Here is a 24,433-nt window from a genome sequence, read left to right as displayed (position 1 = left end):
TTTTCTTATGGTATTCATGCAGGTTCAGAAAGCAAACATGAGTACTTCAAAAGTGCATTATATGTTGATCTAAAAGAAAAACTTTGCATTATAATATCGTTAACGAGTGGATTGTGCAAAAATGGGCACCTATACTATGATGACTAAAGCTGACGGAAGAGAAAAACACACGCTATATTATTTTGTTACTAAGTTAAATAAAAATGTTTATGAGTTTGTAGCAAACTAAAATGTGTTATTAAAAATACACAACCGTGACTTCTATTACAAAGATTTGTTTAAAAAATGATACTAACATTTAGGTAAATAGAACAAACTAGGATTCGAAAAGTTAAATATTATTTACTTGACACTGATTTAAATCAGTGTTAAAATATTGATATACTTAATTTTTAATTTATAGCTAGGTAGTATAAAAAATTTTAAAATCTAGACATTCATTTTTACTGGACATAATATTACTGGTGATGAAAAAACTATAAATATTTTCGTGGTTAAGGATGAGAATATACGGGTGGATATTTTAAAGCTAATGCCTGATAGTACCTACTGTTTTACAAATATTTTATAAACAATACTGACATTAATTTGTGTGTTATAATATTGTATAATGGCACTTGAATTTGGGATTAATATTAGAATATCTAGCCTTTAAACTTTTAATAAAAATAATTTTGTTTTTGAATACGAAATATTAAGCCTATTAATTTTTTTTCCTAACCATATTTTTTTTAATTTTTTTTTAAATTTAATTTAAGTGGAAAAAATGTACAATCAGTATATAAAAAAAAACAATAAGTTATTGTGTTGACATCTATTTAAACCGTATTTAAAATTTAAAAAATTATAATTTCTAATTTATCATAGTAAATTTAAAAAAATATATTATAATTACAGTATTCATATACCTACCATAATTATTTTAATAATATCATGTATATTTTCACATCAATTATATTTGTCCGTTGTGCATGCATGTTGTAATATTATTATAATCCATGAAGTACTTACGAAAATATTTCGCAAATAAATCGTAAAAAATTATCTTCAGAAGAAACTAATAACCCAATTCATTCGCTGTTAATCACGTGGGCATACGATTTTCCTGAGTCAAAAAGTACGACGTTTAATGATCGCATAAAAACTCACAAAGTTTAGTAAAAAAACAGTGTGAAAAATCACACAGTGAGAGGAAGAAAAAAACCATAAGGTTTTTCCCCTTACGTCATTGACCTCTAACGAGGCCCAGTCTACTGTATGCACTTTCACTCTGTTTTCGTACAAGGAGAGTTCCGAGGAAGAAAATATCCGGTATCGATGTTCTAAGGGAAATGAGAGCTTCATAACTGCTCTGATGACGTTCATCAATCATTCGTTATAAGTTTATAACGCATGTCAAAATCAACTTTGACAGTGTGTATAATATGTCACGATTACAGGGTGTCCAGGACATAACCTGCAGATGGATTACTCTACGTTTTATTATTTTGGTTTCAATTGAGTAATTATAGGTACCAAAAAAAGTAAAATAATGATTGTTGGTATTTTATACTAAAATATCAAATTGTTATAATATTATAATGATATGAAAACCAAACAGCTTAACACAGAATCATATTTATAAGTAGACTCTGGTGAAATACAAAACTATTAATAAACGTTAAATCAAACAAACAACTTATCGATCATTTATGAAAAAGTTGTAAAGAATTAAGAATTTTAAATGATATTCTATTTAATTTAAGAATATTATTAAATTATTCCATACTTTGATTTGAAACTCGAAACATATTCAATAGTTATTGGAAATCCAATAGTCTCTTAGCACTGATACTAGTAACTACTCGGTACTGTTAAATTAATTTAAATTCTATAGAGTTTTATTTTTTAAGAAATGTCAAATAATTTTAATTGAACTTAGTTACCAAAATAATAACCATATTATAGGCTAATGTTTTGAGCACGGTATTTTTTTTATTAAAACAGTTACAATAATTCAATAATTTTACTACTGTCTTTTGATTGAATATATTTTGTAGTTAAGACAATTCAGAAATAAATTTTAATGGTAAAGTTGTACAGTACTATACCTCTCCGAAATGTATTATGAGAAAGCCTTTTTGGCACGAGCCATTTCGGATAACTAATTAAATTAATGTTAAAAAAAAAAGAATTAGCGTTATGTCATTTATCAACCTTGGAAAAAAACAAGAAAAAAAGTAATCCGTGGGAAAACGCTCATTGTGTGCATTTTGTATTTTTTTTTTTTAATATAAAATAAAAAACTCTCTCCTAACACATTTTTAGTCTTGAAAATTTATCGAGATCTTTTTCCAGATACTAATGTTTCCGATCAATTAAAAAAATAATAATTATGTTTAATTAAATGATTACTATCGAAATTTTAAATCTTAAAGGGATAATTTCTTAAGAAAAGAACATTATAATTATAAATAATTTCAATTAACTATTATTGTTTTTTGCTTTTAGAATTAATATTAGTAGGCCATACACGAAGAGTTTTTTCAACAGTTTAGAACTGCGATCCATAACCGACGGTTGTATCGGCAGTTTTGGAATATCACAGTTCTGATCTGTTATTGCCCACTAACACGACATTCTTGTCCTCTCGGTTGTCAAAGTACAAACCCTTGAAAGATCAAAACCGCTGGTTAATGGTGTGAGAACTGACCGATTTCATCAATCCCGATGTGTCCCCTGACTTTTAGACCAAACTAAAATTACAAGAGGATTTTATGCAGTTTATCAGTTATCAATGTTATCATGGATGTTTTATGCATGTTAGATGTTAACAAAGAATTTTTTTGTTTTATAAAGGTGAGCTATTAATTTGTATTTATATTTTATTTAATTATTTAAGTTGTGTTAATTTTATTGTACTATGAAAACCAGAAAACGCAGCCATTGCTGCTGCGGGAATGGTTGCAGTTACAATCTTGAGTAAAACTAAAAAAAAAAATAGATCCAAATGGATAAAAAATGAAGTGTATTTGGACACATGCCACTAATAAATGAACTAAGAATGACTGAGCCTGATGACTTCAAAAATTACCTCCGTATGAATTCAAAGACTTTCAATTACTTATTCGGTACAAATAAAAACATATTAATAATAATAATGTGTACCTAATTGAATTGGTTAATTTTATTATGTATTTATCTATTAGGATTACTGAAACGTAATTTAACAAAACAAAATACTATGATGCACGATTCAATACCAGATTCTGAACGATTAATTGCTACATTGTCTTTCTTGGCAACTGGGTTGTCATATGAAAGACTCAAATTTCAGACTGGCATTGCAGTTCAAACCTTGGGTACATATTCCCTGAAACTTGCCAAGTGATGGTAAATACACTAATCAACGAATATATGAAAGTAAGTATAAGACATAAACAACATTTATTTAGTTAAAAATAACAATATAATAGACACTTGTGATAATACAGATATTAATTTACTATTAAAAATTATTATCTTATAATCTAATATTATCAGTTATAAGTATTACAGCTATTACTATGATGTATACCTATAATAAGTAAAGTCATAAACTAGTATAATAGTCACGAGATTCCAATTCTTGTGTAGTACCTATTATTATTTAAAATTTCTGGATTTTATGAGTTGTGTGAGTACTGTGTGTATGTGGATATAGTTGAACATTTGATGGAATGTAATAATTTTCTGTGATATCCATACTTTCAGTCAGTTGATTTAATAGTCCCTTTGTCAGGATCTTATTCACCAAAAGTTCTGCAATAATGTTTATATCTTAATGGCGGCTGTTGTGCGATGGTATCCTCAACTGTAATTTCATCATTAATTTCTATGTTCAAATTATTATTATTGAATATATCCAGATTTGAAACATTGTCATCTTCACCCAATTGATCTTCAAATCTTAATGGAGAGCTGTCTTTTAAATTTTACTTAAAAATACTTGCTTATAAAATATTTTATAATCATAATAAAAAATATATTATATAACTCATACTTTCTAGTACGATTTTAAATTTTATAAAATAAAAATGAAGATTACTATGTTCACAGTAGTACCTAGTTAAATGATTAAGAAGTAACTCGTACCTATACCTACCCATGCCTACCCTTCCCCGCATATGTAGGTACCTCATTTACACATCAAGCATTGATTTTAAAAGGTAAACAGACAACTATCTACAATCATTAAAAATAATTTAAATAAATATAATTGTATTTATCATAGTGATGGTTCATATAGAGTTTCAGCTTCAGCTCTACTGTTGCTTACCATAGCATGATCCACTTTCTTTTTTTCTTTGCGGAAAGCCTCTCTCATGTCTTGAATTTTGGCTTTTACAAGTTCTTCATTTGCATCAGGAAAATTTTGTTTGATTAAAATGGTGAGTTCTTCATACGCTTGATGTTTTAAGTTCCTATTTGTATAGGTAGAATGTTTAATTGTCCACAAACATGGCCTTTCTCGATATAACTCGATAAAATTGACTGTAAATTCTTTGCTCCACTCACCAGACATTTAAAAAAATAAGTTTAACATAACAAAAATACAAAATACTATGCAAAATAATTATTTAACAACTTGATTATGATAATGATAATTTACTGTTGTATTTTACACCACATGTCACATTTTTTGAATTTACAGTGGGACAGTCAGTAGATGAACGAAGACGTGTTATCATAATGTAAGTTTCGGAATTCCCGTAATGATAGCTAAAAATAGAATTCAAAACTATGCAAAGCTAATTTTTAAATAACTATAATAAAAAAAAGTCGAGCGTCATAATTTTATGATCATCTGAAACTTAAATTTTCAAGTTACAATATGATCTTGTTACAACGAACTCCGAGAGACTGATTTTTTTTTCGTTTTAACGGAAATTAAATATTTTGATGGATGTAAATTAAATGCATAATAATATGCGAAACAACTAATTGAAAATCTTCACAAAAATAAAATCATAATTAATTAACACTAACTACCACGGTCGCAAAATCGATTATCGCCAATAAAGTTAATAAAAAAGAGCGTTCTACATATTAAGTTTATCTAATACTAATACACCGTTGAACGTTGTACCCAATGAAAAGTGTATTATCAAATAAAGCTCAATGAAGAGAACATATGGAGGAGAGTAGTTTCATTTCACGGTCATTCGGGCACGTAGCAAGAGAAGATGTCACTCCAGGGATGTTTATTACTATTATTATTATTATTATTATTATTATTATTATGATTATTATTTATTAGTTATCCCAGAAGAGAAATAACTCGGCTATGAAAACGAAGAGACAAAATACGAAAATTAACGTGTGAATTGGAATGTGTTGAACTCGACTAAATTGAGAACGTTGTGAGCAAAATAATACTGTTCGGTTTAAACGAGCTTAAGTTTTAAATGTATCGTAATTTATTGTTTTAAAGTACTTGTAGTTTGTTTTAATAAACTTACATACACTGTTCGCTCATTACTTAACAATGATAATTAATTAACTGTTTTATTATTTTATGTAAGTTTTTGATTTAAACTGTTTGTCACATTCCTGTTATCATTAATGTTTTCAAATTGATGTTTGAAATAATAAGTAATGGTAAAATAAAATAATAAGAAAAAAATATTTATTCCGAACAATGCGGTACAAATAAATATTCTAAAAAAAATGTATTTTAAACTTTTTCTAAAACTTTTCGTGAAAACTTTACTTTTCAATCCTTTTAAAAAATAAAGCTAGAGATTTTTAATTTAAACTATATTTTAGTTTTCGAGAAAATATCTTCCAAATGTTAAATAATTTTTACGTCCACGTAAAATATTATCAGTTCTATATAAAAAAATAAAAATAATATTCAATACTGAAATATGACTCATTTATATTATTATAAACAAAGAAAAAATAATTCAATAGTATCAATTTGATATAAATAAATAATTGGTGTATTTTTCTTTTATAAACGCTTATCGAACAACAAACATTATAAAAAAAAAACATTGAAAAACATGGAATGCAAAATTATGTAACTAATTATATTTTTTCATTAAAGTGATACCATGATATTGGATCGTAAAATTAAATTACAAAATACATATTATTAAAAAAAAAGTATATTGTACCTGACATGGTAATGTACCCCCAAGAAGAAGTTATCCAAGTAAAGGAGGATTGTGAAAACATGTTTTAGCAATAGAAATCGTCAAAAAAATTAGTAGTAAACTCCTGTCCATTGAATTTGTAAACGAATAAAGGAAACATTAACGAACAGCCATACATCACAAAAATGAATTTTTCACAAAGACTTGTATGTTATTTTTTTTTATTTTCATAATGAAATATTTTTCAAAGACTTATTTCGCTTGTATTATCATTTGAAACATACGCACGGTTGCGTGCAAATACATCTATGTTACATTCGTGTTTGAACATAATATTTGGATTGTAATTTATATATTATTGTACCCCATGAAAATAAACCTATTGTAATTAAAAAAAAAAAAAGATAAAAATAAATAACGCCACGCACAACATAATGCGATAGTGTTTTTTATAAACACATGATTTCAAATCTTTTTTAAAAAAGACTGAAATGATGACGTCTAAAGGTCATTACCACGCCTATTTTAACGAAAATAATGTATACCTATTTCGTAGATGTCTTATTACCTCGACCTAGGTACCTATTTTAAGGTATGTCTAAAAACGTCTGATTTGTTCCAGTCTATTTGACGTTTTTATAATAGGTACTACGCCATTTTGTTTTATGTCGATACAAATATCAAACTCATTGTAATATTTTGACGAACCTAAATCATAAATGGTTTTTCACGACAATCGCTAAAACGCAAAACGTATACAGCTATCGACAACAAACATTTTACCAACAACAGAATATACTAAATTGGCAACCCGTTGGCCCCGAATGGTGAAATGTGCAATATATTTCCATAATGGGTACTCGTTAAATAGACAAATCTGGCATTGCGCCCTTAACACCCCCTTTTAAATTAAAACATAATTTATTTTAAGGGAAACATGTACTATATTATATACATCAGCCAAAGGATAGAAATTCCGGAAGGACCCAACGATGCCAGTTCAAATGACTGTACAAACAACTCAAATGATTCCAATTCATTAGAATAGTAACAATATATTTAATTCGACTTGTATGTCCACAGTATTCAAAAGCTCGAGATATTTTAATTCGTTTCCGACGTAACAATCTTTGATTACCTAACGATTTGCAATGAAACAGATTAAAACATGGCCACTTCGTAGATTGACGTACATTTTTAGTTATTTAAAACACATATTTTATTGTTATTATATTTATCATTGAATCCACACTCTGTTCGTATTGCCCATTGACGAGCGTTTTAGAAAATATTTCGGGCTTCCGGAAAAATATTTTATGGTTTAATTTATTAACCTATAACCACGCGTATGGACAGTGCATATTCTTAGTTATTATTTCGATTGAAATTTAACCGTGGTTTTGTCAGGTACACAGCAGCTCCTCGGAATCTATAGTTTGCTATTTTATAAGTAATTAAGAAACATATTATTGATTAATTATAGCGCATTATAATAGGTAATGTTGAATGGTAATATTGATATTTTTAGAATATTCAGTATAAATACACCTACCTACTTAGCTTTTAATTAAAATAAAATGTTATCTCTATTATTACTCCCTATATTATAATATATTATTCAGCGACAAAATACATTCAATACGAACTAATAATGTTAATTAAGCATCAATTATTTCATCATCATTAATCAAAGAGAGGGGGATGTTTCCAACATTTTGTATTGACGACAATGTTTCTGATTTTCTTTGCTGAACGTTTAAGAGACGAACATTAATATACGTACGCACGATTAATCATAAACTTCATTGAAAATGTTCATTAGATACGGGTTAAAGAAAAGAGATAAGTCTAGCATATGATACCAATGAGGTGTTGAAGATTTAATAACGTAAACATGTGCAGAGCACATTAATAACAGTTTAAATAACGACCGAATCTGTCTGATGTGCAAAAATTATCATTTTCTTTGTGTCAATTATTATTTAAACTCATTAGATCGTGAAATGGCGTTTGAGAAATCTTGTCTCCTACTCATACTCTCCGACAGTTGGCCGAACTGGTTCCCGTTTAAAAAAGGTGTTTTATCAGGTACAGCCGAATTGGTTCCCGTTTGTGTTTAAGTAAATAGTTAAAATTTTAAATCACTTATACAATAGGTATATAAACTTTTTTTTTTTATTTAAAGGTATTTATAGGTTATAAACTAGATAATATAAAATATAAATGTACCTATACTCTGCATGCAGTATATACAATAAAATGTAAATAGATTGTTGTATTGGAATTTTAGCAAATCATTACTGATACCGCGGTCGATTAAGATAACGATTAAGATTTACGTACTCAAATCGCACTTATAACTAACTAGGTACCAAAAAAAAAAAAAAAATAATAACCAATACCTAGGAAACTGTGTGGTTGAGTATATTGATGAGAAGCTTTCGCGAATTGCATATTTAAAGTAGGTTTGCTTTAAATTGTCCAATCAATGACTTTAAACTGTAATTATTATAGTTAATTATTTTCATTTTGTACACCACCTAACCTAAGTGATGACTAGTTGACCTCAACTATTTTAAATTATTTATATTATATATTTTGTTAACACTCATTAACGCACATTTTTAAACAATCCTATTTTGAAGTTGACAGTCCTAAGCCTATAAAATTGAAAAGGAAAATGTGCGTAATTAAACGGGAACCAATTCGGCGCTACCTAATAAAACACCTATTTTTAAATGGGAACCAATTCGGCTCAACTTAATAAAATACCTTTTTCGAGCGGAAACCAACTCAACATGTGGAATTTAGGCACAAGAACCAATTCGGTACCAGCCAAGGGATCTCCTATTTATTTTTTGAAAACCAGGATTTTTTATTTTCACAGGATTATACTTAAGTAGTACAAAAAAATATCAAGCATTCAAAAACATGGGTTTTCAATGTACTTCGAAATTTTAAATATCAGAATTTTAATTTATACATCATTCAAGCAAACTTATAGGGTGAGCAATGAGCATGCCTAAAAATCACTCTGTACGTAAAGTTTTTTGTTTTTTTAAAGGATCCAAAACATATTATAAACGCTCATTGTGTAAAACTAAGTGAATGCCATATAATGGGAAACGGTATTATTATTCAATTCAGAAAAGTCATCGGAAAATAATTGATCTTTTTTCTTCTTGATATTACGACATAATAATAAATCTAAGACCATAGTATTCTGGGTCCATAGGTATCATTTGTACAGGCAAAAATATATGTGCTGAATTTATTACACCTGTAGCGTTTTGAAAGGAGGTATAATATGAAAGGCTAGAACATTAAGAACGAGCACCGACAAACAGGGCAGATCCATAGAGAGGTAGATAAATGTTGCGTGCTAAACTAAGAATATTAAGATGGATGATGGCATCTTATGAATTTAGGGTTCCTAGTGAACGAGGACAGAAGATTGTATTTTAAATATGAAGTGAATAACAGCTAAACGACTTGATTTATTGTATAAAGAGATTTCGCAAATTGCATTCTAATGTTAGTTATCTTTCAACGAAAAAATTAACTAACTACAGTAATAGGTTTAATACATCCAAATAAATATAACGAAAATCATATATACGAAAGCACGTTCTTGTATATTTGGTTAAAACTGTTAAAAGAGGTTTTAAAAAGAGAAATTAATTATTAATCGTAAATAAATAACCTAACTTAACCTATATATAGGCTATTGTAAATCAAAAAGCAGTTCTCGTCGTCGATCTAGTAGAATGTTAGAAATAACTCCAATAATTTTAGCCATTCTACAATGAACAATAAGTCTCGATAAATGTGATCAGATTTACTTGAGATAAATATTTTTTTTCTTATTAAATTTATTATTATTTAAATTCATAAAATTACTCAAGTATAATATGGAATTTCAATGAGGAACATTTGAAATGTGATAACAAAAAAAAATATGGTAAATAACGTATTTTCAAAACACTAACACTTGTAAAGAAATTAAAAAAAGAAGAAAAAAAATACAAATACCCACACCAGTGTTGTACGTCTATACGTGCAGCTACTTCTAAAAAATATAAGGCACCGACGGCGTTCGCATAACTTATGAGATTCAAAATTTAGTGTTTCATGTTTTCAATTTCCGTTCGATTGATAAAAAGTCAATGTATAATAATTTGACTTAAGTACCTATCTAAACGATTTGTTACGAAAACGGACAATAAGATAAACCATCGGCAAAATTCCCAACAGATATACGATTGTATTATTAAACCAATTAAAAGAAAGAAAAATCGTATTTTTTTTAACTTGAAATAATTCATGGTATATTATATTTCATATATATATATATATATATTTAACCACATAGAAAAAGTTGAATCATCTCAATAATTGAAATATTCGATGAAACAATTCTTGAAACTTTTACATTTTCCAGATTCGAATTTTATATTGATTATAGCTTTTCATAAAATATAAAAACAAAATAAAATGAAAAATATATCTATATTAACTATATCTAAATATATATATTATGTTCATAATACAAACAATTATTAAAAATTTCAACTACATATTTTATCACACGTTTTAAAAATAACGCGATGATTTGTAAAATTCTTTAAAAATATATTCCCAAGCCTAAATCATAACATGATAATAATAATAATAATAATAATAATGAACGTTGTAGACTTGTATATAGTGTATAATAGCAGGTATCATCGATAAAATATATTTTCCTTCGTCCATCAAAAATATTACACGAAGGATGGCTCATATTCATTTCAAATTTCTCAGGCACAATAATTTTGTTAACGAGATTCAAAAACGGTTCTATGTATAAGTAAACAGGAAAGGTTCGAAAAGGTAGAAGGATTGTCAAAGTTGCCTATTATGTACAAGAATATCGACCTAATGGCGCACAAAGGTTGACAGGATATAGGGGCATGTGTATATGGGAACGACGCCCCTCCTCCCTAGTCACCACTCGGGCAGTTTATATATGTATGTGTGTGTGTGTGTGTGTGTGTGTGTGTGTGTGTGTGTGTGTGTGTGTGTGTGTGTGTGTGTGTGTGTGTGTGTGTGTGTGTGTGTGTGTGTGTGTGTGTGTGTGTGTGTGTGTGTGTGTGTGTGTGTGTGTGTGTGTGTGTGTGTGTGTGTGTGTGTGTGTGTGTGTGTGTGTGTGTGTGTGTGTGTGTGTGTGTGTGTGTGTGTATTTCACATAATCTTCGTTTCAATAAGGTAAAAAAATATATATATTAAAAGAAAATATACCATCAACCGTTATGCAGAATATTTATGCAAAGAAAGACGTATAGGCACCGAAAGTTTGACTAAAAGTTTTAATATCTGTGATGGAAGTCGAAACGCTGTTCTTATTTATATACTGTGCATTAAGTGACGCGATTCGGTGGAAATAAAGAGGGATGATAATATTATGAAACACAAGACGGCCGGCTAAGATGTGCATTTACAAAATTGTTTATTTATATCGTAGATATGCATATACGAGTATATTATATAAGTAGGTATTAAATTAGACGTGGTGGTCACCACGCTGTCATTAACAATATTATAGCACTATGATAAGATTCGTGATGATTGATAAATTATAATGACAATAGTAACTATAAAACTATAATTATAATTATTAATAAAATATAATATGGTATACAACCAACTAAGTACTCGAGTACCTGGGTATGATGAATTTTCTTAAAATTAAAAATATTTAAAAAATATTGTTGGTTAAAATAGTCTTGATTATCACTCATAAGTTTAGGTAATGTACATACTGCGTTATCCTATAATTAAATAAGTTCATGGGTTGAATTTATAATAGGTAATTATTGATTTATGGTTTATAAACAGTATTAGTGAATGTTAATATGTTACGAAAATCGCAAAGAACTATTATCGTCGACCTCGAAAATAAAATCGGAATTTTTAATTCAGTAATAGGTGGCTACCAAATGTTGATTAAACGCAACGTCGTATCTCGTTTAGAAAAGATAAAAATGTTCTCATACGGTATTATTGAAACATTAATTGCCAAAAAATACTCAAAATAACTGTACTACAGTCATAGTTTAAGTAAATTATCTGTGAGTATAAAACAATCGCAGAATGTGGGTTTTTTCCACCGAAATCAAATTCTCAGCGTAATGTAGATAATAATATCTTAAGACGACAAAATATTGGTAACATTTCCAAAAAAAAAAAAAAATGACAATAACAATTTATGCTTATAAAATCTCTAATATCAATTATTGTTTCTCGAAATATATAGTATGACTTTTGAAATAGTTCAATATAATAATGGGGATAAACATGAGAGAAGTCATTACCTAGTTATCTGAGTGCTCTTTGAAGTTCTGTACCGAACTGTATTTTACCTGAAGTGCCAAAGTTCTTATACATAATTCAAAAACGTAATTAAATAAGCACAATAGCGAAAAATTTAAATATAATTATTATACTTATAGAAAATTAAAGTTAGTCATTCCTATTGCAAAATATCAAATCATTTCATTTGATAAAAATATATAATGTGAAAACCTTTACGCCGTAACAATACAGAATAATATAATAATAGATGTCTCTTGTTTAGTTAATTCAAACGGTTTTGAAAAACTTTAAAATATAATAGTTTGTTATTATAAATATCATAATAACGTAGGCACCTACAAGAATTTTAAAATGCGACAATTTCCCAAATGTTTACAGTTGTGATCTAACACCTTTATGACGGACAACAGAAATACAATATACTAGGTCAGTGGTTTGCCCGGTAATACTATTCAAAATCTTTAACTATTTTCATGATATTTTAATATTTTAAATGACTAAAGGTAGAAAAAATTTTGATTGTGTTTGGCTAATCGCAAAAATATCCGCTTTAATTTTTTAGATTTTTGTTATATCACTTAGCAAAAACATGTACTTACTCCATAGAACAAAACAACATGTAATTAACTATCTATACAACTATTTCAAAGTTATAACTATTAATAGGTAGTCATACAATTATTTAAGAAAAATATGTAGATTAGGAACATAGATAACCACGAACCATATTATTAAATTTAAAATCTATTACTAAGTTTGATAAATATTTAATTTAAAAAATTCCACGAAATGTATGAGTTGTATTCTATTTCTTAGATAAAACATAACATTTATAATCTGATCATAACGCTATACTATGAGCTATAAACGTTGCGTTTTATAATTAAGTAGGTAATTAGTACCTATGATGGCTAACTTAGAATAACATTATGTTTGTTTATTGAATGGATAGTTTGTTTTTTTTTTTTTTATTAAAGTAGAAAAAAATATACAATCTGTATAACATAATACAATAAGTAATTTAGATAACATTTTTACCAGTCTGGACGGATTGAGGGAAGGGAGAATGGATAGTTCTAAAATTATTTTTAAGTACCTATGTTGTGTGAAAAAGTTAGATAAAACATTCATTCGTTCAACAATGCAAAATCAAATGAGTATCACCGTCTTAAAATATCATCAATCATTTGATACAAAACTTTTTTTTACATAAAATATTACCGAAAAATTATAGTCTTGTGTTTACAAATAAAAATACCTACACGAATAAAAAAATATAATAATGGTAAATTTTAAATTTTTTATACTTATTTTTAATATTTTCTTAGTAGTAAGTACAGAATTCTTTATGGAATATTATTTTCTCCGCAGTTACATAACTATAAGTCCGTTATATTTTTTAAATTAATTTCCTTTTTTTTTAGTACCTGTAGGTACCTACTGTGAAAATTGAAATATTATATTATTCTTTTGAAATATAAAATCGATACAATTTTCAATCCAAAGAAAATTCTAAATTTTAATTGCTGTTTAAATCCATTATCACGATCTCAGACAAAAAATTCGCAACACTTTAAACAAAAGATTTCTTTGATCAAAATGTTTATATAACAAATTGCATAAGATAACAAAGAATATGGCATTAAAATAAAATAAAAAGTATATGAATCCTTTATCTTATCGTCTTGACTTTGAAATATCTGTATAATATTATATCGACAATTAATATAGACAAGAAAAACATTTCAAAAGCGCGCGCTAACACGTCGAAACTTTAGTCATTCAATTGTAGCAGTCACTTTGCCAAACCCAATTTATGTATCAAAATATTGATCAATTATTGAGCCGACTCATAATCGCCAAAATATAAATGAATATTTGGGTATTATAAATTTTTGTATTTTTAAATTTTAACAATTGTTTGGTTCTAGTGTATTAATTATATGGGTACCTCTATTACATTAGTAGCGCTAAAAGCGAACTAATTTGATTTTAATAATTCTTTTAGTAATCGATAAAATGTATGTTATTTTAATAATTTAAAAACAAAATAAACAATTCAACAATGTTATAGTTGTGGACTAACGGTAAATTATTGTTGGCTTATCTTTTTGTACACTTATCGTTAATAGATCGGGTCAAAGTTGAACTTTGAATACCTACTTATCTACTCATTAGTTTCTATTTTAGCATAGGTACCATCGGACTGGCAAAATTATTATTTTCTTTTCCTGAGACGCAGTTATTCGCCATTCTCAATTCTTATTATTTTTATTTTCGTCGACACAACAGACGCAAATATTACAGATACAAGTGTGTGTGCTGCAAATCTAATTCGTCCTGATGATTTATAATAATACATTATATTGGTACAGGGGCGGATCCAGAGGGGGGCGATTGGGGCGATCGCCTCCCCCTGTTCACCGTAACAAACTTTAGTTTTTGACGTAATTACTTCAAGGGTAAATAGGGAAATCTTAAACTATTTTTTTTATACCAAACTTATGCTGGTACCACGATTATATTATATTATTTTTCTTTATAATCGTGACTGCTACTATGTTATCAGTTATATTTATTATTTGGTAATATACTACTATTATTAAATAAATAACCTAACTATAACAAAATTAATATTTTTAATTTTATCTATATCATATGTGTCCGTTAAAATCACCCCCTCCGTTATTTTGGTCTGGATCCGCCCCTGTATTAGTACAATCCAAAAGGAAACACTAATAATACGCAGCTCGTCGTTGTAAGATGTTTTTGATGCTAATGACGTTAATTATTAAATGAAATCGGTCTACATTCAGCCTGCACGGCAATCGGAACGATAAAACCTGCCCGATTTTTTTTTCTCTGTAGGTGAAACGAGTACAAGCGAGGAGACTCAAAAATGCATTCACGGTCACGTACCTTGTACCTGCCTACACCTATATAATATTTATGATACAAAACGCAATATGACGTATAATGCATAAAATGTTATTCCACGGCACCGGGCGGTCCAACAATATTATTTATCTGTGATTATTATTAATACCCGTCCATCTGCTATGGTGCTGCAGTGGTATGCGAAATCCCGGATTACCGAAGTAAAATCTCGGTACGCGTGTTTAAAGGGTTCAGGGCGATTCCATTTGAATTTATCGGGATCACTTATTCCCTGTTCACTTTACCCTGCAGCACGGGCACGTATACACGTTGACGCGCGTAACCACCTGCTCGATGGTCAACGTTCCACGGGTTTCGAGGTAGTGGCAGGTCGTAAATCCCGATAAAAAAAACAAAATAATAATACAATTTAAGAAACCCCGCCAGGGGTAGATGGTACGTATTTAGGGGATCACTTATTCCCTGTCCACTTTGCTGCACGGACACGTACACTTTGACAAGCAATCACACACAAAAAAACAAACAGTTTTTCTCAATTCAAACAACAATAAAAATGTTTTTTTTTTTTTTAAACAAACATATTTCCAAATAATGGGTAGATTAAAAACTCGAAAATATCATTTACCTACTTGAAAATATATCCTTATAATCCGTCCTAATTATTAAATCATTTATTATGTTTTAAAATAATTAAGGAGATATTATATTGTATGCACAAAATAAAATTATATATGCAATTGTTTTTTCTATAACGAGTATATTTATTGGTGTAGTGTAACATTTTTACATTTTTAAAATATTGTATTAGTTATCACTTAAGTATTAATAATCGATTAACTATCATTAAACATTTAAATTATTAATAGAAGAAAAATTAATTTGAGTTATCATTTAAGTGTATATAGACATCAAAAATTAATATAATTAGTTGTAGTAACTGAAAAAAAAAATAGAGTTTAAATAATGTTATATATTTTAATATTTTAATAGTTGTAGTCATAATAAAAAATATAATGTAGAACACATTTTGAACATTCAATCCAAACATTTTGTTTTTAATCCACAATGTTTAATTTTAATTGTTTAAAACATCATTAAATTAAATGTTTTAAAATAAAATATTTAAAACTGCGAACCCTGAACACTGTGATGGTCAACGTTCTTGGGCTTAAGTAATCGCCAGGAAGTGATTTCGTCGTCGTTGGACCCAATAAAAATAAATTATTTAATAACATTGTTTTGGGGGAGGGTATTTAGGCTTTTGAACTTTTATTTATAACGTCGTCCCAATCGAACACTAAACTATAATATGTTTGATATTTTATCGGTATCGCTATGATACTACACAATAACTTTTGTGACATTATAATATACTAAAAACAAAAATATAGAAAAATAACCTTCACCGTACCACTCCACACCCAATAACCTATGTCGTGAGGGTTCCCATTTAAAATATACATATGACGTATTATATGTATATATACTACACTCATGTATATAGTATACATTTAGTTAAATGTCACATCGTCTTGACGTAGAAAAGTATTGGACTACAATATATAATTTTGGTAATAATAAGCACGACGATAATTTATACAACTGTCTGTGATATTGATGATCGGCAATCTTTTTAGACTCGTGCATAACTCGTTTTGAAAAAATACAAAAAAATTCGTGAGCCAAGTCAGATAAAAATGAAAATGTTATAGACATATTTTGAAGGTACATTTATAAAGATTTGCAAATATATCGATATTCAATTAAATTTTCATGTAGGAGCGTGCCGTATTAAATAGTTGTGCCGCTGTTTGCCGACGTCTGTTTCATATTGTAATAATAAACACGACAAATTAGTGAAAAATCCCAGCAATAGCCTCTAAAACTGTGTTAAAAAAATTTGAGCCATAGATTCTAAGCTTTCCTACCCCTCATTAGTCATAGCCGTCACGAGTTGTTGTGCTAATGCAGAATGACAGGACGCATTATTATCGTATAATATCCAACATAGTATTATATCAGTAAAACATTGATTAATTTATTTCATTATTAAATTGCAGACACAGCATTCCATCTGCGGCGTCTGTGCGTCTGTTGACTGTGAGTTTGGAAAATGTGTGTACTAAGCTGCAGTCTATAATGTAATAACCAACACGACAATCATTTACACGTCAAATTTCCCAGAAATAGCCTTTAATTTAAAACCTTGTTCGAAATCCTCCCACCCACCCTTCGATATATAAAACCGTCCAGCATTCACGAGTTGTACCTACCAACGGACGAGTAGGCACATGACATAAGATATCACTATAACTTTTTTTTTATTTATTTATGGTATCAACTGAATTCATCGGTTTCATCGGTTATTAGCTGGTTTTTACTGCGGGAGAAGGTACGGTTGGTTCGAAACACGCCATGCATAATATGTATGTGCGGTGGTCACAAGAACTCGGATGATCACCTATCCGGGAACTGGTGACACTGGCCCGTGCTGACACTCTGAACACCTTCGTGACTGAAATTTGTCCAACATCACACAGACACCAGATCACTATTATCATTATTGTAAATATCAAACATAATATTATAAATATCGCTTTATCGATAAAACCATGATTCGCTTGTTTCAATTATAAAACCGTACGCCTGTGCGCCTGTTCGTGCGTACGTGTGGGAAATATGTGTACTAACCGCAGTCTATTTAATGTGATACTAATAAGCACGACGGTCATTTACACTTCAAATTTCCCAAAAATTGCCTTTAAAACTGTGCAGTTCAAAAATTATGAGCTTAACGGCCAGTAGCTGAGGACCAGGAGTTTGAGTGCCATGAGACCCAATTATTTGGATCTCAACTAGATTTTGATGACTGCCAAAATTATTTCACAATTTTGTTTTCTATTGACATGTCATATAAATATATATGTACGTCTTAAAAATAAAAATAATTTTATGTTTCCGCTATTCATATCAAAGTATAGAGCAGAATCTTAAAATCATAAATTTAATGACAAAAAACCGATAAATGAGAACCAATATTAGATATTATTTAATAAAAATAAATAAATAATATTTAAACCAAATGTGGTTCTCATGACAATGTAAAAAATTCACAGAAATCAAAATTTGAGTCTCATGGCCACATTGATCAAAAAACTATAAACACACATTCTGCTCAACCAGTTAAGCGACCAATTGCGTTTCTACCACCCTTCAATAAGTCCGCCCAGTAGCCATAAGTTGCTACAATGGAAGTGCACGGCAAAACTGCATAGGCGTGCGCGCGGATTGCACTAATGCGCAAGTGCTGTGCACCACCTGCGGCAGTGTGACTTTATGGCTTTACGGCTTGGTATTTGTTATAGAAACACATTTTTTAAGTATCTTACTATTAGTAAATCTTTGGAATCAGAGGCGGAGTGGCCCACCGGGATACCACGAAAAATCCCGGTGGTCTGATAGCTAAATGGCCCGTTCGGAATTCACCTGAAGTATAGACGAAAAAAAAAACATGGAAATAACGTACTGTTATGAGACAATTTATTTATCTATATAATACTATGAAGACGAAATCGAATTATTTATTTTAATTTTGTACTCGTATTTGATTTTTTAAATTCTGATAAATGATTATTATTTGATATCAATTCGCTTTGAAAAAAATTATTTTAAAGGAAACCACGTCAAAAAATAAGAGCATAAATACATAATATTATTTAGTGCATATTTCTGAGGTTTTTAGAGCATATAAATCCGGGCCCTAAATTATTGTTATTATTATTATTATTATTATTATTATTATTGTAATGCCTGACATACATAATATTATAATATTATACCTATCAGTAAAACTATGTGATTCATTTGTTTTGTTGTTAAATCGTACAAGACACGACGTCGTTGTGCCTGTGCGTGCGTGCGTTTGGGAAATTTGTGTGCGTAACAGTATATAAACGGTAATCGCGAATGGTATTGATAGCCGGCGGTAGAGTGGTGGACTGGATAGATAGGTTCGAAGTGCAGAACAAGAGGACGGTAGTTGGCGATTATTATAAAAAAGACGACGTTCTTTGGCGGATAATAACAGTTCGCAAACGGACGTATACGCAGTTAATTAAGACCAGCGGTTCAGCAATCATTCATTTCACACCACACAAGAATAGAGAAACATTATAACAATACGATGATGTTCAACAAATTCGCCGTAAGTTTTTGATATTTAATTTACGTTGTTTGTTAATAACATATAATACTGCTATCGTAGAAACTGAATTTCAAAATTATAATATAATATTAATAGAGAAAAATATTTTAATTAAAGGGCATTAATATGGTTTTGGAAAAAAGTAATATTCATTGATTTTCATTGTTCGTTTATACGGTTGACATTACACGCAGTAATGGTAAATAATTATTGTACCATAAATGTTACATTAATTCGATGCATATTAAGTTTCACCGTTCGTTTCGGTATACCATTAATTAATTAGAGAGAAACATATCATATAAGTACTTAAGTTTAACATAATATGTTTTGGAACATTTTAATAAATCATAAATATATATTAATATTCTACCAACAGACAATTGTATAAAAATTATTGATATTTTCAACTTTTAATTATAAAATATGCACCTTTCATATATTTTTGTCATGAAGAAAAATGTCAAATTTGAATTCCTATAATACATATTTTATTTTATCATATAGTATAAGAAGTATGAGTTGAAACAATAGCCTTCCTAGCGGTAAAAAAAAATCTGAAGAGTAAAAATAAAGAAAAAAACATTAGCTATTTACACTAAATAAATTATGTGATTAAGTATGAAAATAAATTTAAAACCAAAGTAATCTATAAAATACTTATTAAGATTGCAGATTACAAAAATACTAGAAATGTTGAATATTTGTTCAAATCAAAAGTAGGTATATTATATATATTCTAAAAATCTAAAATATTTTATTATATTAAAATTTTCGTCAATATTAATATATTACTACCTACTAGATGAATTATTAGAACGAAAATATAAAACAAAAAACACTTCTTTTCGTTCGTTGATATTTAATTGTAACTATTAAATGAAAGTTGTATTTTTTTATTATAAATGCTCGTTTGTACTTCTAATGTTACTAAATATGTAGTAATAAATAAATATGAATGTCAAAAGATAAGTTAGAGACGGGCACGGTTTACTATTCTATGAGACCTTCTATACATTAGTATCAGACTTCTAAGGGAAAACTTTGTATATGAATCTTGAACTATGTATTATAAAATATAATACTTCTCTAAATATATTAGAACGACTTGTTATGGAATATAACTCCACAACAGGTGGTATACAAATTTAATTTTAATAAGACACTAGCTATAATAGGTATTATGAATATATTTTCTTTTGAATCATTTTCATAGTTAATGTTGAGTTCATATTTTCGTGTTCTGTGATGTGAAATGATAAAATTGTTTAATTATAATACCTTTGATAAATTGTATGCAGCTATTTACTGACCAAAAAAATACTTAAGATATGAACATATTTAATATGATATTCCTTTTAATATATTATGTTACTTAATTTTAAATTTTTACTATATTTTTCGTTACAAATAAGAGTACAATTTTCCATTAATAGTACACTATTTCTTCAGTAGTTAATATTACATAATAAATGCACTAAAATAATATCAAACTTATAATAGCATGCTTTATTAATAATATATTTTTGACACATTTTTAATATAATATATAAAAAAATATATATAATATATTATGTTAAATACAACTCCAAAAGAAAGACTAATCAGTTTAATTACAAAAGTAGGTTAGCTTTACCCAGTATGATATTGATTTTGCTACAAAAAAAGAGATCAACAAATTTAAACGAGCTAAGTTATATAATCTATATCATTATCTAGTGTTAACTAAGAAATTATAAACAAAAATATATTTTATACTAGTTATTTTAATTTTTATAATAATATGAAAACAATTATAATGATATATCTTACAATACTTAGAAATGTATTTAGTTATTTTAAAAATCACAATGATAAGATAACAGAGATCACAAAGTATTACTTATTAATAAAGTGTTACTACATGCAAAAATAATAATATCCAATAACAAATGTTAGGTACCTACTCGGTGATTATAGTAGGTAGAAACAAACTATTTTTATTTTTTGTAACCCTAATTCAATTTTTACCAATTCTGTTATAATTGTATTGATTCAATTTATGATATCTACAAACAAAATTATTTATCTTTTACTAATAATATTATAGTTTCTAAATTATGAAGTTTCATCATCAAATAAGAAATAAAATAATTTGATATGAATGATTTGTATCGTAATAATTATTTGTTCAAACTAGCTATTTACGATATCAACAAAATTGAATCAAAGCTAAGAAAAAGTCATGATAAAAATTCCAATATACTGGTGTGGTTAATTTACACCCTAGAGAAATTAAAATACACAATTAATGTGGGGCTTCGCTTCAATGAACCAACAAATTATCACCAAACAAAATGAATGATAGGCAGACTTTTACAAATTGCTTTACTATAGTCTTCATTTTTAATTGACTAAACGCCATAAATTCATAAGCGAAAATTCTGATTAATTAGATAATCATAATATCAGTTATCATAGTTTTATTATATTTGCAGTTTAAACACATACCATATTATTAAGGTATTAATTAATGATTGCATTAATTAGTATTCAAAATTAAAACGTAATACCGGTATGTAAGTATGATATTATTCAGTTTAATAATCTTACAAAAACGAATTCCCACGCGAGTTAAAATTATGAAGGCGAATAATATCTGCCTTGAAATTTAAATATAAAATGCTCGATTTACTGCGAGTCAAAATTGTTTGTGTTATTTTAAATACTGGAGTTTCGACAGGTTTTAAAACATAGTATAATATTATATTATTATAACATTATAACCTTGAATGTGTAAACGATCAGAAATTTTCTTGACCGTCATCGTACACTCTTCATAATTTGATTCCAACTGAAAACGTACACTGCACGGTGTTAATAATGGTATTACCCATCATATTGCTTCAACCTTCAATCATGTACATTAATATAATATAATATCATGTGTGTACACAGTGTGCGTTGTTCACTTAATCAGTGGCGTGTTTGAAGAAGATGTGTAAGCACTAACCCACCTATTTTACCAACATGGGAAAGTTTGCCATCGGTGTATTTATTATTAATTATTATGTTAAATATGTTATCTCTTACACTAATCAATATTAACCAAAAATTACCGAATAAAATAAAAAAAATGCAATTAAATAATATATTACTTCCACAAAAATATGAATTCAAGGAATCGATATCGAATCTGGTGTTTGGGGAAGGGGGAGTGCTCTCGGAGTAACAAACCTCAACCCTTCCACCTTTTAGCTGAGTTTCAACCACGGTTATCTACTGTTGATAGCCGTGGTTTCAACTAATGATATCCAAGACGTGTATATTAACGAATTTCCGGTTTTGCATAGGTATTCGCCTTATTGGCCGTCACCGTGTTGGTCGTGCCAGCCATTGGACACCCGACCGAAGACGCCACATCCGGGATCGAGGATACCGCAACGGCGGTGAAACAAGGTATCCGCGGTTGGCTGAAGACCGTCCACTCGAAAATCGCCAAACACGAAGAAAACTGTACTCACGGTGGTGGCGTTGTACATTGGGTGAAGAACAAACTGGGGTTGACGAAAAAAACTACTACCGAGATACCGACGACGACCACCATCACCACGGAAACCGATTATACTGGTTACATCCCGGTAACCTCGGTGGTGAACCAAGGAGAACCAGAAGAAACATACAACGGCGGTGATGATGACGTCACGATATTGGACGACTCCGTGGCGTTGGTCCCCGAGAGCGATAGCGGCAACGAGTCTGTCGATGTAGACCCAACATATTCATCGGTGACCGATAATGCCGTCGACCCAGTAGATCCCGATATCGATGTCCGCATGCGCTTGTAAACCAATTGGGGACTATTATTGTGATCGATAGTTTTTAGTCATCGTTTTGACTTCGAAAAACTTCGCTTGATAATTTAATCTGGTTTGTAATTATTGTTCTCGTATGCTTTTACATTTTTTTACGAACAAAAAGTTCCACTATTTTTTTTATTTATTTTTTTTTTTTTTTGACAATTATTGTTGTTATTATGGACAAATATTGAGTATCTAGTACCTATACTACCTACCATCTAATCATTTATGCCATTGTTTAAGGCTGCGGCGTCGGTAGAATTTTTTGCACATGAGATAATTTAATTTATTTCTATAGCGGGTGCCTACGACGTACGAATATGAACAATAAAATGTTATTATTAAGTGGGTACTATAATATTGTTATTATTGTTTTTATAAAATATATTACTACTACTACCTAAAATTATTAATAACATTTTATTATTATTTTTATTATTATTATTATTATTATTATTATTATTACTATTATTATTAAAACAATGTATGATGTAATATTTAATAAAATATAGCTATAGGTATTACGATTGGCGATCTATTACGTTGTTGGTAGACCAATGCAGGTTTGATCCTTAACCTTGCGATTCATTATAACACTATAAGTACGTACCTATATACTAACCTACAGTACATAATAATATAGTATACCATTAATAATCTTAATTAATAGGATTTTTGATATAATTTAATTGAACTATGGAATAAAAATAAACTGTAAATGCTTTTTTCAATTCAAAGTTCAAGGGTATTGATTTTATTTCAGCCGTATTTTCTGCAATTACGGTACAAATGTGAGAATTGATTCAAGTTAATTAATTGTCAAACTTTCAAATATCGTTAATACCACAAATATTTACAATACATAATACAAAATATTAAACTTATACCTATGACGTTTTGTACAAAATTAATAAGCGAAAAACACATGAAAAACAAATTAATTTATTGACTCCAAGCACATAAATCACACGTGTATTAATATACATATTATGTACATTATTAATTCAATTAAGGCGCTT

At 28.7% G+C, this 24,433-nt stretch overlaps 2 protein-coding genes across 5 annotated transcripts in view; one reads left to right on the top strand and one right to left on the bottom strand.

Annotated features, from left to right (window-relative positions):
- The window catches only part of Elk (Eag-like K[+] channel), a 231,636-nt gene that overhangs the window by 171,761 nt on the left and 35,442 nt on the right, over positions 1–24,433 (bottom strand). The gene's annotated exons all lie outside the window — the stretch shown is intronic.
- LOC107174016 (uncharacterized) lies at positions 19,408–24,151 on the top strand. The gene is made up of 2 exons (XM_015524814.2): positions 19,408–19,575; positions 22,908–24,151. Exons 1-2 carry the CDS (start codon positions 19,555–19,557, stop codon positions 23,400–23,402), a joined length of 516 nt encoding a protein of 171 aa, XP_015380300.1. The 5' UTR covers positions 19,408–19,554; the 3' UTR covers positions 23,403–24,151.

Source organism: Diuraphis noxia, unplaced genomic scaffold, assembly GCF_037042655.1.
Source record: "Diuraphis noxia isolate RWA-SAM2 unplaced genomic scaffold, SU_Dnox_SAM2 contig0003, whole genome shotgun sequence".
NCBI classification, from domain to species: Eukaryota; Metazoa; Arthropoda; class Insecta; order Hemiptera; family Aphididae; genus Diuraphis; species Diuraphis noxia.
This window is presented reverse-complemented; position numbering and strand designations above follow the sequence as displayed.

Bases quoted from the DNA above. Each gene is read 5' to 3' on its own strand.
- LOC107174016 (XM_015524814.2), top strand. From the start codon at position 19,555: ATGATGTTCAACAAATTCGCC. The intron at 19,576-22,907 runs GTAAGTTTTTGA...GGTTTTGCATAG, and splicing joins TGATGTTCAACAAATTCGCC to GTATTCGCCTTATTGGCCGT.